The sequence below is a fragment of the Canis lupus genome, chromosome 13 (genome assembly GCF_011100685.1).
Source record: "Canis lupus familiaris isolate Mischka breed German Shepherd chromosome 13, alternate assembly UU_Cfam_GSD_1.0, whole genome shotgun sequence".
In the NCBI taxonomy this organism is placed as follows: domain Eukaryota; kingdom Metazoa; phylum Chordata; class Mammalia; order Carnivora; family Canidae; genus Canis; species Canis lupus.
The window spans coordinates 19,693,151-19,710,171 of record NC_049234.1 but is presented as its reverse complement, the minus strand read 5'-3'; the positions used below and the strand labels follow the sequence as shown (position 1 = coordinate 19,710,171).

General features: G+C 37.1%; 2 protein-coding genes across 6 annotated transcripts in view; one reads left to right on the top strand and one right to left on the bottom strand.

Annotated features, from left to right (window-relative positions):
* MTBP (MDM2 binding protein) overlaps positions 1-7,089 on the bottom strand; it is a 71,557-nt gene extending 64,468 nt beyond the window's left edge. For all 3 annotated transcript variants that reach the window (XM_038555420.1, XM_038555418.1, XM_038555419.1), the window contains exons 1-4: positions 6,919-7,089; positions 5,840-5,920; positions 2,173-2,246; positions 1,929-2,077 (exon numbers count right to left, since the gene is read on the bottom strand). In XM_038555420.1, coding sequence (XP_038411348.1) covers positions 1,929-2,077; positions 2,173-2,246; positions 5,840-5,920; positions 6,919-7,021 — 407 coding nt within the window. In that variant the 5' untranslated portion in view covers positions 7,022-7,089. The remainder of the gene's footprint in view (positions 1-1,928; positions 2,078-2,172; positions 2,247-5,839; positions 5,921-6,918) is intronic.
* Positions 7,090-7,146: 57 nt separating this feature from the next.
* Positions 7,147-17,021, top strand: part of MRPL13 (mitochondrial ribosomal protein L13) — a 47,479-nt gene continuing 37,604 nt past the window's right edge. Inside the window, exons 1-2 of one of the 3 annotated variants that reach the window (XM_038555422.1) lie at positions 7,147-7,425; positions 11,076-11,199. In XM_038555422.1, coding sequence (XP_038411350.1) covers positions 7,399-7,425; positions 11,076-11,199 — 151 coding nt within the window. In that variant the 5' untranslated portion in view covers positions 7,147-7,398. The remainder of the gene's footprint in view (positions 7,426-11,075; positions 11,200-17,021) is intronic. The other 2 variants (XM_038555423.1, XM_038555421.1) reach the window with 2 other exon arrangements.

The following is a 17,021-nucleotide window of genomic DNA, read 5'->3' as shown; positions in this document are numbered from 1 at the left end:
CATACACATTACATATAATCATAATTAGTAATATTAAACAGACCTATGTGCCAGACACTATTATGTTAGATATATCATCTTATTTGATCTTCATGACAATCCATGAGGCACTACTATTAATATCCTTTAAATGATTTGTGTCAGTCACATAATTAGGTGTAAAAGCTAGGTTTCAAACACTGAGTCCAAGGTTTTAGCCATACCCTCAAAAACAAATAACAAAAAAGGGGGAAAAAACACTCTAATTTATACCTAGTGTAATTAAACATAAATAATAACTAATAAACCAAACATTTTTATAAACCCTAAAAGTATTGCCAAAGGTTTAATAGAGAAGGATACTGCTTTTCTCTGTATGGCATAAAACAGCTCTGGCTGGAATGGTGTCCTCCAATTCTTCAAAATCTTTTCATTTTATCCAAATGATGATTTCTTTCCCTCAAAATGTTATTATGTAACATAAAGTTACTTAAATCCTTTGTTATTAACCTGCCATTGTCTAGGAAACTTAAGGCATCTTATGGTATAGTTTCCAAGCTCCCTCTTGTGGAAATAATTATTAGGTAACTTACTAGAAATAATTACCTTTACACTTGTCATCTTTAAATAATGGTGGGCAAACATGGGATTTTAAGAACTCTAAGGCTAGAAGGCAGCTTAGAAATGACCTGAAAGGATCTCAACACTTTACTGATGAGAAAATAAACGAGTGGAGAAATGAAGTGACTGGTTCACAATCAAGAAACTAGAAACTACCTTTTAATGACCCTTCAATACCTTTTCCTCAGTTCTACAATGTCTTCTTACATTAATTATACAAACATATGTAATTTGAAAACGGGAAAAAAGAATTTTTAAAGTCTGCAGTAATTTATAAAAACATAATATGTGAATACTACAATAAACCGAAGTAGGTTTTTGTAATAAAATACTATGAGAGACTAAAATGAAAGGTATTAATTTGAGTCAAAGACGGGATATGTCATGAAAAAAATAATCACAATTTATATCACCTAGACCAACTTATATATTGTACCACAATTCAAAAAATCTGAGTGAATCCAATCACCTATATAATCCTCAGAAACTATGCATTTTAAAAGTGTCTAAATGTTCAAGATATACATAAATTGAAGAAATCGTATTTCGACCTCAAACAGCAAAATTAAAAGCATACTTTTAGGGTCTGAGTTTGAATACCAGTTATTAATCTTAAATAAAGTTTTTATTCAAGCTCTTAAAACTCATAATCAAGTAGAATTTATCTTTAAGAAAGTGACGTATTAATTGGAGTATCACTTTTTCCGATTCCCGCAATTCTGTAAGCTTAAAAAACTAAACGTTTTCAGATGCCAATTTTTCCATTTTAAATAGTTTTATTCAACTAGTTTTGTTTCTTTTTTTAACTTTTAAAACATGTGTGTAGCTTCATTCATCTACTTAGATCTAACCTTTTCATGGAGCTTCAGCAAAATTCAAGTGTGCAAAATGCATTTCTAAAACGTAATGCAAGCAAAGCTTTTCACATTTACACTGGCAGGAAATACACAGAAACTAACAAGTCATATTTGGGAGAGTTCAGATTTTTTTTTTTAATGACAAGAATTGCACAGTTCATTTTTTTTAGACAGTTGTTGTAGGTATAAACACTTAAAATTTTCTAAGCCAAGGTGCTTTAACAATATAAATTTTTAAGTTGGAAAGAGCCAGTAACTTGAGATCATAGCTCACATAGAATTCCAAATTAAAGTTCCAATTTCAAATTGCCTGTCTTCCAAGATGAAGGGTTGAAAATTTCAATTAACTAAAATTTCTTTCTGATAGCTGTTAAAACATTTAATCTTCACTCTTGTGGTTAAAATACTAACATTAAATATTTTAAAGATATTATAGAAAGATATCATAGAAAGTACATATCATAAGCATACTCAGCCAAAGATAATGATTCTCTGCTATTACTATCTTCTTCCTCAAAACACTCAGTATTCAAACATTCTTCAATATTTGTTTGAAGAACATCTTCAATTTCATCTTTTTCTGTACCAAAATATATCTCTTCCCAGTCAGAACTGCAAAACTAATACATCAGAAGATTGCATTAAATAATGGATTCTTGAAATTATTTATATTAACAAAGACATTCACTAACACCTATTTTTTCAGTTCTGTTACCTGATAAAATCCATATATTGCCTGTACTGCAAAGAACCACTTCTTGGAACCAGGTATACCGCCTACCGAACATGCTTGAAAACAAAACCATGCTTATTAGAAGACATACCACAAATAAGCAGATGTTATAGCATATATACTTAGAGAATTACATAATTTTTGTTACATATTATACAGTCCTCCAGATATGTGTGTGTACATATATGCATATACATATATAGAGAGATCTTTTTAAAATCTCTAAAAATTCAAACAGAACAATCTGCCTAAAGAGCAAAATTATTCCCTTACAATGAATAATTTTGTCAAAATCAAAATCTGTACTATTTTATTCATCATTTTAACCACTAAAACCTACCAAAAAAAATATACTCACTCAATTACTACTGAGTGACACAAAACTGTAAGTCATTTTAGGAAAAAGGATTCCCTCTTTAAAGACCATGAATGTCTGGTTCATCCTGGCGACTGAGAGGAGGAAATAAAACCACAGCTCAGACATAGAGAAGATTCTCTTCTTGGAGACCGGAAAGTTATATGAGGATATGAAGTTAAGGGTCATCCCTAGAGTGCATGTCAGGTTAGAGCCACAAAGAATGTAGAACTGTGTAAAGAAACTGAATTCAAAGGAGGGAAGAGAAATATGGTAACTGAAGCTTAACTCATGAAAGCTAGGTAATATGCTACGTGCTTCATTATCACTTTCTGCCAACAATCTCAGCAAAAGACTTTACCTCCTACTTCCTTAAGAAAATAGAAACCATTATTAGGTAACTACTCCCAAACATCCTGTCAACAAATATAGGACACTATTCCCATTCCCATTAAGTCCTTCCTCATTCCTTTCTGTTAGCACATGAGGGGTATTGCCCTTTCAATCCAAAGTCATCCTTCAGACTTCCACTGGGACCCCAAGGCCCTGATTAGACTATCTTTCTTGCATCTTCAAGCTCTCCTCTTCTGTCAGCTCCTTCCTATTAGCACTTAAATTTGCACAAATATTCCTCAAATTAGTAGAGGAAAAAAAAAAAAGTCTCCTTGAAATCACCTCCCTCTTCTAGGCACTACTACTACTTTACTCTTCTTCAAGGGTAAAATGAAAGTACTGTCTACACTTGACTGTTTCTATTTCATCACATTTCCTACTCTCCTCCTTCATTTCCACCTGTTTATCTCCAACATGCCACTATAACTACACTCCCTAAAGGCACCAATAATTAAGATGTTACTAAATGTGACAGCTCTTACTGCTGTTGTACCTGTCCTCTCTCTCAGCAGAAGAGTAAGAAAGGAATCAAAGATGACCCAGTTGTCATCTTTCTCCTTAAAACACTTGGCTTCGGTGGAACCTATCTTTCCAGCTGCTCCTCATGCCTTTAACAACCAGTGCTCAGTTCAGTTTCTTTAAATACTAGGATTCAGTACAAGATTTTCTGCTCTGTTCATGGTCCATAAATAATCTCATCCTTCTTTATGGCTTCTAGTTATTGATAATTTAAAAAAAATTTTTTTAATCTCCAGCCTTTTGAGTTCTGGACACATGTATCCAACTTTTATAAAATATTTTCTTTATGGCTTCTAGTTATTGATAATTTTGTAATTTTTTTTTAATCTCCAGCCTTTTGAGTTCTGGACACATGTATCGAACTTTTATAAAATATTTTCACTTTGACATCTTACAGGGAACTGTTTAGTGTGCTTATATGTTCTAAACTGGACATGTGATAGTCCCTCAAAATTCAAGTCTCTTACCTCACTAAATGCCACCAACTACACTATAACCGTGCCAGAAATCTAATGTCACTCCTGATTGCTTTCTCACTCTTCCCTTCTCCTAAACTACACCAATGCAACACTAAGTCAGGTAGCTTTTACCTTTATAGTTTCCTTCAGATCTATCTATTCTCCTCTATCCTGATTGCCTCTCTTATTTCTTAGCTGGTCTTTTGAAGCAGCCCCCTCATATCTATACTTTCTTCCAACCTGTCTGCTATACTGTAGCTAGAATATGTCATTAACATAGATGTCACCAGGTCCCTTCCTTCATTAAAGCCTTTAATGGCTAATTATTATTACAAAAAAAGTATAAACACTCCGATATGATTTACAAAGTCCTCGATATAGCTATGCCTACCTCTCCAGCCTGATCGCAATTATAATCATATTGCACTTCCAGTTTCCCGGACTTGCCATATTACTGAAAGCAATAATGTTCACTGAGTAATTAATTCAATATGGGCAGTTCTTTCTTTCTTTTTTTTTTTTAAGATTTTACTCATTTATTCATAAGAGACACAGAAAGAGAGAGAGAGAGGCAGAGACACAGGCAGAGGGAGAAGCAGGCTCCATGCAGGGAGCCTGACGTGGGACTCGATCCCAGGTCTCCAAGATCAGGCAGGCTCTGGGTGCCAAACTGCTGAGCCACCCGGGCTGCCCCAGGCAATTCTTTCTTTGCACGGTTCTGATATGCAGATTTCAATTACCATGGTTTCAATAATTCCGCAAAACAAGGTTCAAACTCCAGTTACCAAAGTTTATTAATGAACTGTAATCACCTAAAGTAAAATGTCACTGCTAGCTTCGCAAATCACTACCTAAATCAAAGATGTGTATCGTGATCAGTGACCAATCACATTACTGCTTTCCAAGTTTGTTGAGTGGTCCTGTGCATGCCATTCACTTCATGTGAATAGCTGACAAATAGGTAATTAATTGTGTTTCCTTCTTGTCTTCTGGTGGTAAATCCATGTATTTTACAAAAATGGATAATAGGAAGAGGCAATGGGCAAAAGAAAAAAAAAAAAGATGAAAGTATAGCAAAAAACCAGGAAGTGATAACACTGAAAGTGATATTTAAATCTAATGTAAATGGATTCTATAAATAGTTGCTATGATAAAAACATTGTGACAAAAAGGATGAAGAGGTCTCAGAGAAAAATGACACTGGCAAATACCTCTGCATTAAAGGAACTCAGAGATATTTCATGACTTTCAAAGTGCAAAGGATAAAACACCGGAACCTAATATAAACTTAGGAGTATGGCAATTCACCAAAACATAGAAGAGATGCTTACTCTATATCTTAAGTTAGATGGAGAAAAGATCACTGTGTTTAATAATTATGAAGTGCTGGGGATCCCTGGGTGGCTCAGCGGTTTTGCACGACTTCAGGAGTCCCAGGATTGAGTCCCACATTGGGCTCCCTGCAGGGAGCCTGCTTCTCCCTCTGCCTGTGTCTCTGCCTCTCTCTCTCAATCTGTGTCTCTCATGAATAAAGAAATAAAAAAATCTTAAAAAAAATAATTATGAAGTGCTTTTAAGAGAATCATTAAGAAGGAAGGGTGGGGAAAAATGGTAAGAATTCGTAAATCCTCCTTATAATGCCACATTACCCTATTTTATACGGAGGTAATGTGGGCAAGAAAATCCCATAAAGGGAACAAAAGTCAAGCTGAGAATATAAAATAATTTTCATATAATTTAATTACATTCGAACAGTAGGAAGAGTCTTTTACAGTTTTGTATTTCCTAACTTACCTCCCTAGCCCAGTGACTTGTGCACCACCAACAAATATTTGTACTTACACTTTTAAATGATCAATCTAATTAAATTTATTTCCAATACAAATGCAGTGCCAGAGAAGAAAGGGGTTTGCGTCATACTCACCTGGAAAAGTACTATCTTCTGGATTCATTGAAGCACTAATGCTTCTTTTCAGGACATGATAAACATTTGCTGCTGTCAGGTCTGGAAAAGAAAAAAGACAAACTCGCTCAACGGGCTCAAGAGTTATGTGATCGAGGCCTATCCCAATTTCACCGTTTGAGACTCCCAAGCACGTTATGTTGTATGTAGAAGAACCACACGCTCTTCTAGTTTCAATATGGTAAACAGAATGCAATCAGAGAAAGCCGGAAAGGCGCCCAGTTTGTACATGCTAGCCAGTTAACAGAAATTCAAAATTCTCCCCAGGAAGAATAATTTTAAGCGGAGAAGGGAAACTCTATTCTGCAATACAACCACATCCATTTTCTCCTCAAAATGCCTGCTCAGGGCAGCCCGGTGGCTCAGCAGTTTAGCACCTGCCTTCAGCCCGGGGTGTGATCCTGGAGACCCAGGATCGAGTCCCACGTCGGGCTCCCTGCATGGAGCCTGCTTCTCCCCCTGCCTGTGTCTCTGCCTCTCTCTGTGTCTCTCATCAATAAATAAATAAAATCCTTTAAAAATGCCTGCTCAATTAAAACAAAATGCAATACCAGCTACAGAAACACCGAAAAGGAGTGTATTCTCCGACGGTTACAACTGTTTTAAAGTCACCTTTTTTTATTAGCTTTGTTTATTTTATTAGTTTATGCGTGGGATGTCTCCTCCCATCAGGCTGTGAACTCTAAGAGAGTCAGACCCTTCGGCCTCGCGTTCCCTTGCGCACTACCCGCATCTGGAACACAAAGGAGGCGGAAACGCTCCCCGAACGCACGCATTTCCAAGCTGACATTCCATCCCACCGTCGCGTTAAAGTTCTACTGTGCCAAGAACTTCTGACCGCTGGAATTCTGCATTCACGAATTTATCCCTATGTTTTCCATGAAGGTAACGACATTCCCAGCCCTTACTGGGCCGCCTCCGTAGAGAAGCCGATGCCCGGGAGAGCTCGAGATAACAGTTCCCTCCCTTACAGAAACTCGATCTCCAATGTCTTCCCCTCCCCGCAAGCCGTTCCCGCTCTTTCTCAGTCCCGCGCTTACCGGGCAGCTTCTCGGTACCCTCGGCGGCCGACTCCGCCTCCCCGCCCGCCGCGGACGGGACTTTTCCTTCTCCCCAGATCACGAGGAGCAGGTACCGATCCATCTCCTTGGAGCTCAACTGGGGTCTCAAGTCCCGCTTTCCACATCCAAACAGTCGCGCGCTTCTGACGTACTTCCGGTTCCCCTCCACTTTAGGTCGGCTGGAAATTGTGCGCCCTCCGTCTGTTTGCGGCAGCTTTTTCCGGCCGGTGGGTCCTTCGGCGGAGTTATTCTCTCAATAAGTGCATTGGTTCCTCCTTCCGTGACGAAGCTGCTATGATGGGAAGGTTGGAGGAGACCCAGCAAGAGCAGAGGAGCTGACGAGGGCTGGCCGGCCTAGGAACTAAGGTGCTTGGCTTTATACGTTTCCCGCCGGGCGAGTGAGGCTGGTGTCTGGCCTCGGATCCTGGGGAAAGAGCACCCTCCTGCTGCTGGGGGAACATGTCGAGTTTCTCTAGGGCGCCCCAGGTGAGCTCGAATTCTTACGGCTTGGTGGAATTCATTACACTGGCACAAGGCAGTCAGTGGCCCCGGTGGACTTAGTGATGTTGAGTCGGCAGGGAAGCCGAGTCTCTGGGCCAAGAGGTGCCTCGGGAAAACACATACGAGGGTCGTGATTCTGGCCAACGCTCGCTGTTGTTCACGTGGGACGTGTTTTCTCCTTTCAGCCAGCCTTTTTCATGTGTTTTCTTCCCCCACCCTCCCCCCGGAAAGAGTATTCGGAAAAAGACAGCCAGAGAGGTAATGAGGTGGATCAGATAGGACCTTGGAAGAGGTTGTTCATCAGTAAGATGCGTATCTGTTCAAAGGTTTGAAGTCCGGGAGTAACGTGGTGTCACGTTGGGTGTTGAAAGGAGCCTCCGGCCGCCGAGTTTAGACCGTTCAGAGAGGAGGACTGGTGCAAGGTAGAAGCAAAACATCCGTTTGGAGACCAGCTGCAGCAATCCGGGCTAGACGTGGTGGTGGCTCCAACCAAACTAGTAACGGCCTAGGGTTGAAAAGCGATGAGGTTTCGGTTGAAGGCGGAGCCAAGAGGATTTCCTGAAGGAATGAATGGGAGCTGACCGCAAAAGAGAAAGGAGGGGGGGTTTCCCCAGGGCTTTTGTTTCCATGACTGGAAGAGTGTAGCTACCACCAGCTGATGCAGGGAAGACTGAGATTGAAGCAGGTTGCAGGTGGAAGAGCAGGAGTTCAGTTTTGGGCACTTTGGTCCAAGCTGCTGCTTAGCCCAGCCTTGCTCCAGGTATGATTCCTTTCTTGGGCTGTTTGTTGTCTCTCCTGAATAAGGCAAATATATAAAAAATAAAATTAGACATTTTAAAACTTTTGTAGCAATGGGATGATGTGGCAATATTTTGATTTTTTAAAAACAAAGTTTGTTTTTTTAAAATCATCATCATCATCATCCGCATCATCATCATCATAGGCAGGGGAATGGGGAAAAACTAGTGTTTGCTACATAGCGTTTAAAAAGCATTGTAATGCAGCTGCTAAGTGGACAATTGGATACAAGTGTAGAGTTCAGGGTAAAGGTCCAGGCTAGAGATGTCAATTTCTGCATTTGAGTCTTCAGCACGAAAATGGCCCTGAAAGATAGGAGTCTGGATGTAGTCTTCGAGGAAGTGTGTATAGAGAAGAGAGGAGAAGGACACAGAACTGAATTCTGGGACATTTTCAGCATTTCAGAGGTGAGAGGAGGAGAACAAGCAAAGTAGGGGAAAAAAGCGGATAGAGGGCGGTGTCCTGGAAATCAAGTGAGGAGAGAATACCCAGAAGAAGGATCAGCTGCGCTGAAGGCTTAGACTGGAACGATGATTTTAGGTGAAGGCCCTGGTCACTTTGGCAGGTGGTAGAGTGAGGGCGGAGGGCAAAAGCCAGGTTGGAGCAAGTTGAAGAGAGAATGAAGAGAGACAAATTGGAGTAAAGACAATGTCTTTGGAAGAATTTTGCCCCAAAGGAGAGGAAAGAAATGAAGCAGTGGATAAGTGAGGTCAAGAGGTTTTGTTTTGTTGTTGTTTTTTAACTTCATTATCGAGAATTTCAATCACACATAAAAGTAGGTATCACCCAGTTTCAAAAACCTCATAACCAATATTATTTCCTCTGTACTCCCACTCGCTTCCTTCCCTTCCTTATGAATTTGAGATGAATCTCAGATTCCTGTTATTTCATAAGTAAATATTTCAATATGTTCTCTCCAAGATACAGATTCTTTTTATTTTTTATTTTTTTAAAATATTTTATTTTATTATTTATTCATGAGAGACAGAGAGAGAAAGAGAGAGAGAGGCAGAGGCACAGGGAGAGGGAGAAGCAGGCTCCATGCAGGGAGCCCGACATGGGACCCGATCCTGGGTCTCCAGGATCACACCCTGGCCTGAAGGCAGCGCTAAACTGCTGAGCCACCCAGGGATTCCGATACAAATTCTTTTTAAAAATAAAATCCCCCCCAAAAAAATAAAATAAAATAAAATAAATAAATAAAATAAAATAAATAATAACCAATAAAATAAATAAAATAAGATATAAAATAAAATAAAATATCCCAATACCATTTATCAAAAACAAAAGTAAATGATAATTCTTTAATATCAAATGTCTAGTATATGTTCAATTTTACAATTTCCTCATACATGCTATAGGAATACTTAATGTTTTTACTTTAGTTTTAGATCTAGAATGTAATAATTTCCCATCTTTTAATTCTCTCAATAAATAGGTTGATAATAGGTTAAATAATAGGTTAATAAATAGGTTAATAATTCTCTTAATAAATAGGTTCTTTTTCCTATTTGTTTCTTTGGAATTTATTGAAGACAAAAGATTGTCCTATACAGTTCCTACCATTGGAATTTTTCTTAGTCCTAAGCTGAGAATAGTATGGAAAGGGTATGGACTAGAAGTTATCTTTATTTGCAGGGAACATGATTATCTATGTAAAAAAAAAATCAGATGGAATCTAAGAAAAGCTACTAGATCTGATAAATAAGTTTAGCAGGTTTGCAGGTTATAAGACCAACATGCAAAAAACAAAGTGTATTTTTATGCATATAAATACATACACACTAGCAACAATCAAACTTGAATTAAAAATACAATGCCATTTATAATGGCATCAAAATATATGAAATACTTAAAAGATAAATCTGACAAAAGATGTGCAAGGAGAACAAGGTAGAAACTAGAAAAGAGAAAGGAGAAAAACAAATGGTGAGCAGTTTAGAAGTTGATTTGAAGTTTGTAATAATAAAATTTAAAGTAAAACCAGTTAGCCTGGTTGTATTTTTTTCCAGCATTGTTCAGCAACTTATGTATATGCATAGAGAAAACATCTGGTTGAGATCGTTCTGGACTGAATTTTCTTAGTTCGAAATTACTAATGGATACTGCAAAGACAGTGGTCTGTATCTGAGGCAGCCTAAAGCTATCTAAGGCAGCTATTTATTTATTAAGATTTTATTTATTTATTCATTAGAGACACAGAAAGACAGAGACATGGCAGAGGGAGAAGCAGGCTCCATGCAGGGAACCCGATGTACTACTCAGTCTCAGGACCCTAGGATCACAACCTGATAAGGCAGCTATTTAAAATTAAAGTTTATTCATCATCCGTCTATACTTGTCCAGCTATATTCTGTTAGTGTATCCTCCCATGGAATTGAACTTCTGAATAGTCTTCACTTCCCAGTTGGCCACTCATCATTCAATTAAATGTATCTGTTAGTCTCAAAATATTTGTGAAGACCTTTATAAACAGTTTCTACTTTCATAAGAGTTTCTTATTTCCCTTCCAAATTCTATGTGATACCCCAAAAAAGTCATAATATAAAGAAAAACATATCTTTGAAATATTTTAAGTAAAACATCATCCACATTGCAGATAGAAAAACAGGCAGGAAAAATGACTGTGTTATACTTCGTAGAATGAGAAAAGACCCTTCTCTAAAAAAAGAAATGAAAACAAAACCAAAAAAAAATTATTTAGTGACAGGATCTTTTTCATTGATCTCTTACTGATACTCACTGTAGAATACACATGATGGTATATAATAATAAGCTTGGTTATTTCCATTTTAATTAGAATTTTCTTTGTTTTCTGTCTCTCTTTTTTCTCCTAGCAATGGGCCACATTTGCTCGGGTTTGGTATCTCTTAGATGGGAAAATGCAGCCCCCTGGCAAACTGGCTGCTATGGCATCAATTAAACTTCAAGGATTGCATAAACCTGTATACCATCAACTGAGTGAGTATCATTTTAGATCTGTCACTAGTAGCAATAATTTTCTCACCATAATTGAATCTTGAAGAAATCTGACTGAACTACTTCTGAGGGTCTCTTTTTTTCCTGGGATCCCTTGTTCCATTCTTGCGAAAAACCTACTGGGCACTAAAATGAATTTGACTTATTCATAGGAAAACCATACAGACTAGTTTGCCTGAGACAACCCCATTTTGTTCCATTACCCCAACAGAAGTATCAGTAGTCCTCCTTTCATTCTCAGATATCCTGATCAGAACTATAAATTAAATGTTCACTCTTATACATGTCTCTTCACATTGCAATGTGCATTTGAATAGAGAGTTTTTGAAAATGAAGAAATAAGTTTACCCTCTCTTCTAAAAGCCTTTTCCCCAGAAGGATAGATAGAGCTAGCTGGACATGGAGAGTTTACTCTTAAGTTTTCAATTAATAGATTTGATTTTCTATAACCTTTTTCCAAAACAAAAGAAAAAAGTTGTATACTAAAAGACTTCTGCTTATTACAGGGAGTTTTGTATGACTTCACTTACCTAGGCATCTCATGGTCCATTTAAGTATAGGTAATATTTTAAAGAAAATTAACAGTTACAATGATGATGAAATAAATACCCATACACTCAGCGTCTGGGTTATTGCCAGGTATTTATTTATTTATTTATTTGCCATTATAAACAACATTACTGTCAGTGTTCTTATACCTTTTTTCCAGCACACATGTGGAAGAGTTTCTCTGAGGTCTGTCTACAGGACAAGAATTACTGGGTTCAAAGGTGCATAGGAAACTAGTCAGTCTTTCTGCTGATATCCTACCAGAGTTTGTATTATCCCTCATCTTCAGTAACACTTGATGTTTTCATTCTCTTTAAGTTTGACTATTCTGGTAGATGTGAAATACACTCCCTTAATGGTTTTAATTTACCTGTTGGGATTGCAAATGGAGCTCCTTATCTTTTCTGTTTATTGGCCTTTTATCATTTCCTCTTCTGTGAACTGTCTGTACATGTCTTTTGCCCATAATTCCACTGAGTTATTTGTCCTTTATGTTTTTGTAACTTTTATTGTGAAAGTTTTCACATTTTACGAAAAGCTCAAAGAATAGTACAGTGAATTTATACCCCCATCTAGATTACCCAATTATTAACATTTTAACATAAAATTTAATATAAAATTTTTTATTCAGTCATTGGAAAATAAGTTGCAGATTGTCATAATAAATCCTCCTGATTACTTCAGCATGTGTCTCCTAATAATAGGAATACTCCCCTATATAACTGAAATGCCGTCATCATACATAACAAAATAAACATAATTTAATTTTGTAGTTTTAATGTCCTGTGCATTTCCAAATTTCCCTAGTATTTCCAAGCTTATTGGAACTGTTATAGCTGTTACTTTTTTTTAGACCAGGATCCAACCAAGTTTTATGTATTGCCTCTAATTGCTGTGTTCCTTTAGTCTTTTTAATATAGAATAATCCTTCTCTTATTTTCTTCTTGCAGTTAACCTTTTGGGGAGTCCTGGCTAGTCTTCACATAAAAAACTTTTTTCTTAAATGCATTCTTCATTTGTTCTTGGATGCATTCTCTTGCTGACTCCTCTTTCCCAGTTCCCTTTGTTCTTTTCAACTTTCTAGTGTCCCAGTCTTCTCTCATTAAAACTTAAGGTTGCCCTAGAGCCTGGTCCTTGGACCCCTTCACATTCCTGAAGCAAGCCTATTCAATTCCATGTTTCTAAATATCTTCTATTATACTTGGAGCTACAATATTTATATCTTCATTTTTTACCTTTTCCCTGTATTCCAGACCCACATAACCTCTCACTCTTAACAGAATGGAAAAAAAGAAAGAAAAAAAAGACAAACTGCTTAAATCTGGATCCTTAGGTCAGTCCAATAAAGTAATTAGTGATCCTTTTTTTTTTTTTCCCCTACTCAATTTTTACTTCAAGTACTCTATTAAAAACACTGGCCACCAGCATATTCAGAAACTAAAATTTATTTCTATTTATTTCTATTCAGCAGATCTTAGATGTCTAGTAGACATCTCCAACATGTTAACGTGGAGAGGTCATACTTCCTGATTTCTGTTACCCAAACCAACATATTACGTACAGTTTTCCCATCTCAATGAACAGCTTCTCTATTCTTTTTTTAGTTACTCTACTCAGAAGTCTTTGCTTCATTTGTGCCTATTTGTTCAACTGCTTATATATATCTGAAGAAATACATATATCTCAAACCTAGCCACTTCTCATTAACTCTCTCTTTTACTGTAACTTTAAACCACTGTACTCTCTATTCCGGTTTATTCCAAAAGCCTCCTCACTATCTCCCTGCTTCTACTCTTGCCCCAATAGGGTCTTTTCTCTGCAGATCAGTTACAGTTGTCTTTTCCAAATGGGAGTTAGAGTAAAAGCCAAAGTTCTGTCAGTGCCCTACCAGAACCTACATGGTATGGTCCCTATTATCTCTCCGAGTGTATCTCTTCCCTCCCTTGAGCAATCCACCAAGGCTTACTGCTGTTTCATTAATATGCCTGTCAGCACATTTTTGCCTTAGGGCCGTTTCACACTTTGTTCCCTCTGCCTGGATGCAGTTTTCCAGATTTATGTCTTTTCTGGATTTATGACTTCTTCACATTTTTCAGGTTTCTGCTTATTTATATTCTGAGAGAGGCCTTCCCCAATTCCTCTGTCAGCTCCCCCTTTCACTCTCTATACCTTGCCTTTTAAAAAAAAAAACTAGCATTCACTGATCACACGTATTATATAAACATGCATTATCTACCTACTTTTACTAGACGAAATTCTAAGAGGACAGGAACCTTGCCTGAATCTTTCAAGCTATATGCCCAGTGCCTAGAATAGTGTTTGACACATGGATGGACTGCATGAAATGTTTTTTGAGTGGATATATGCATTCATGAATACCGGTTTTGAGAATGAAGAAATTATTTTTAAACAGGGCTCTGGCTTTTCAGCTGAGTTAGATTTTGGATCTATGGAGCTAGGTGTTTTGATTTGGGTAAGAGCAAGAACTTACAAGTTCCCCCATTCTCATACTTGCTGCTCTAATCTTATTCTTCATGAAAATTTCAAAGTAAGCCCACAACCTATGAGATCTTTAAGTATGGAATTTGAATGTAAGGATTCTCTTATGTCAATCTTTGTTCTTGAGGCACTTAGTACAACGTCTGGTCCTTCACAGATGCTTTTCAGAAACATTTTGTGGAATGACACTGTAAGAAAATGTTCTATGAGCACAGTCAGTTCTCTTTATTCACTGTAGTTACATGCTTTAAAGTCACCGTGAATGCTGAATGAGAGTGAACACCAAACCACCGCTTCTAGAGCTAGGTTCCTATGAGCCTCTGGTCACAACATTTTTTTTGTCAGCCAATCAATATATAGTCTTATTTGTTTTATATATGTTTCTGTCTAAAGATACCTTTAATATATATATTGTTGAACTCATGGCCAACCACACAGTTACTCATGCCTGAATCTAACACAAGTGGTTTTTTTTTTTTTTTTTTAAGATTTTATTTATTTATTCATGAGAGACAGAGAGGCAGAGATACAGGTAGAAGGAGAAGCAGGCTCCCCATGGGGATCCTGATACAGGACTCAATCCCAGGACCCCAGGATCAAGACCTGAGCCAAAGGCAGATGCTCTTCCACTGAGCTACCCAGGTGCTCCAACACAGGTTTTCTTTGTAAGACACACTGCAGCCTTCTTGCAGTTAGGAACACTACACAGCACTTTAGCATCAGACTTGAGGGATATTTTAAACCATAAAATCACTTTAAAAAGCCTAAAAATGCCAAAAAGCTACCACTAAATGGACCACAAAGGGACACTTGTTATAGTAAAAGCGCCAAAACAAGAGACAGTGCATTACATTATTCAGCCTCAGTTGGAAAGGTGTGTATCAAACCAAGCCACTCAAATTTTTCACTGTTGTGCATATGTCTGCAAATGACTGGGAAAGCACTGCAGGTATTGAGATTATACATAAATTTTAAGAGAATGGGCAAATTCATCAAGTGGAATCCATGAATAATGGGGAGCACCTGTACTTCGAAAGTAAAATAGTGATCCACAGACTTATGCTTGACTACTGAGAAATCTCTTTACTTTAAAATTTCTCTTTTGGCAGACAAGAAGAATGCTGTAGTCCTAGAATTACCAAGTCATAGAAATTAATTCCTTAGGACTTCAGAAATTTTAACTGCCTCATTTATATATGAGAAAACTAAAATCAGAAGAATAAAGTGACTTTCTCACTGTCACTCAGCCGCTATAATAGCACTGGGACCAGAATGCAGGCACTTGTTTCCTCAGAATAGTGAATTACCCCTTCCACTTCAGCGTGGTGATTCTGAGGCACTTAAACTGTTTTCCTGCTGACCTTTTTTTTTTTTTTTTTTTTTTTTTTTACCAATCTTATTTACAAGGTGATACACATGATCTTTTAGGTTGTTTTTGTAGAAATACAAACAATACAAAATCTAGGGAAAAGTAGAATTAGTAGTAATCTGATTTCCTCCTTAAAGTATAACACTTATCTATTCACTGAATTAAAGTTCTGCTTTACTACAAGCAGCTCATTATTACAAAAGTATTCCTTAAGTATTAATGAGAATATTCTGCTAGGACAGCAGTAGAGCTTTTGTGGCAGCCTATCACATCATCCTTTTCTAGTAAAGGAGAATAGCTTTTCTATGAAATTAAACATTTTCATTTTAAAAACAGTTATTGGGCAGCCCAGGTGGCTCAGTGGTTTAGCGCCACCTTCAGCCCAGGGCCTGATCCTGGAGACCCCGCATCAAGTCCCCCTGTTGGGCTCCCTGCATGGAGCCTGCTTCTCCCTCTGCCTGTGTCTCTGCCCCTCTCTCTCTCTGTGTATCTCTCATGAATAAATAAATAAAATTTTAAAAAAATAATAAAGATTTAAAAAATCAGTTATTTTTGTTTCACTATATAATTTAATATGTAACATATCAGCAAAACTTTGTATCCACAAGATGTCACTAAAATCAAGACTAATTCAATTTTCAACTTACAAACATGTCCTGTTGTAAGTTTATTTTTAACATTAATTGGTTTAGTAAGCATTTATTAAGCATATGTTATGTGCTCACAATCACTGTAAACATTTATTTGAAAATTGACATACAATTTCCAGAAAATAATACTAATAATTGATGGTCATATATCCAAGAGTGGCTATAAAAGTTAGCCAACAAAATAAATAAATAAATAAGCCAATAATGTATCCAAACATGATATATATGATATTTGAACTACTTTATTGGTCCAGTGGACTTGTCAAGTGTTGTAGAAAATCAGCTTTCCACTTACAGATTGTTTCTTATGGAAAATGTCTAGGTAAGCTGGAAATGATGGAGTACTAGGAAAAGTGTTCCTTCCTTTCTTTAGAGCTGCCCTTCTGAATTTGGGACCTGAGAGCTTTCTGAGCTTGTTTCTTTGTCACTGATATATGAAAAGAAAGGACACATGGCAATTTTTGGATTATGACTTATTCTTTATGAGGATTTTACTCTTCTCACTGCACACAGATGAAAAAATAGTGGAGGACTGTGTGAGCATTTAAAAGAAGCAGTGAAAAAAACAAAAAAACAAAAAAATAAAAGAAGCAGTGAGAAACTTGTCTTTCATATTTTCTAGTTATTATTAGATTATCCTAAAATACTCCCAATCTACATGAGATGAAACAAAATAAAACTTGCACACGATTCTTAATGTTATGAATGCTAGGACACCAGACAGTTAAATGGATTAG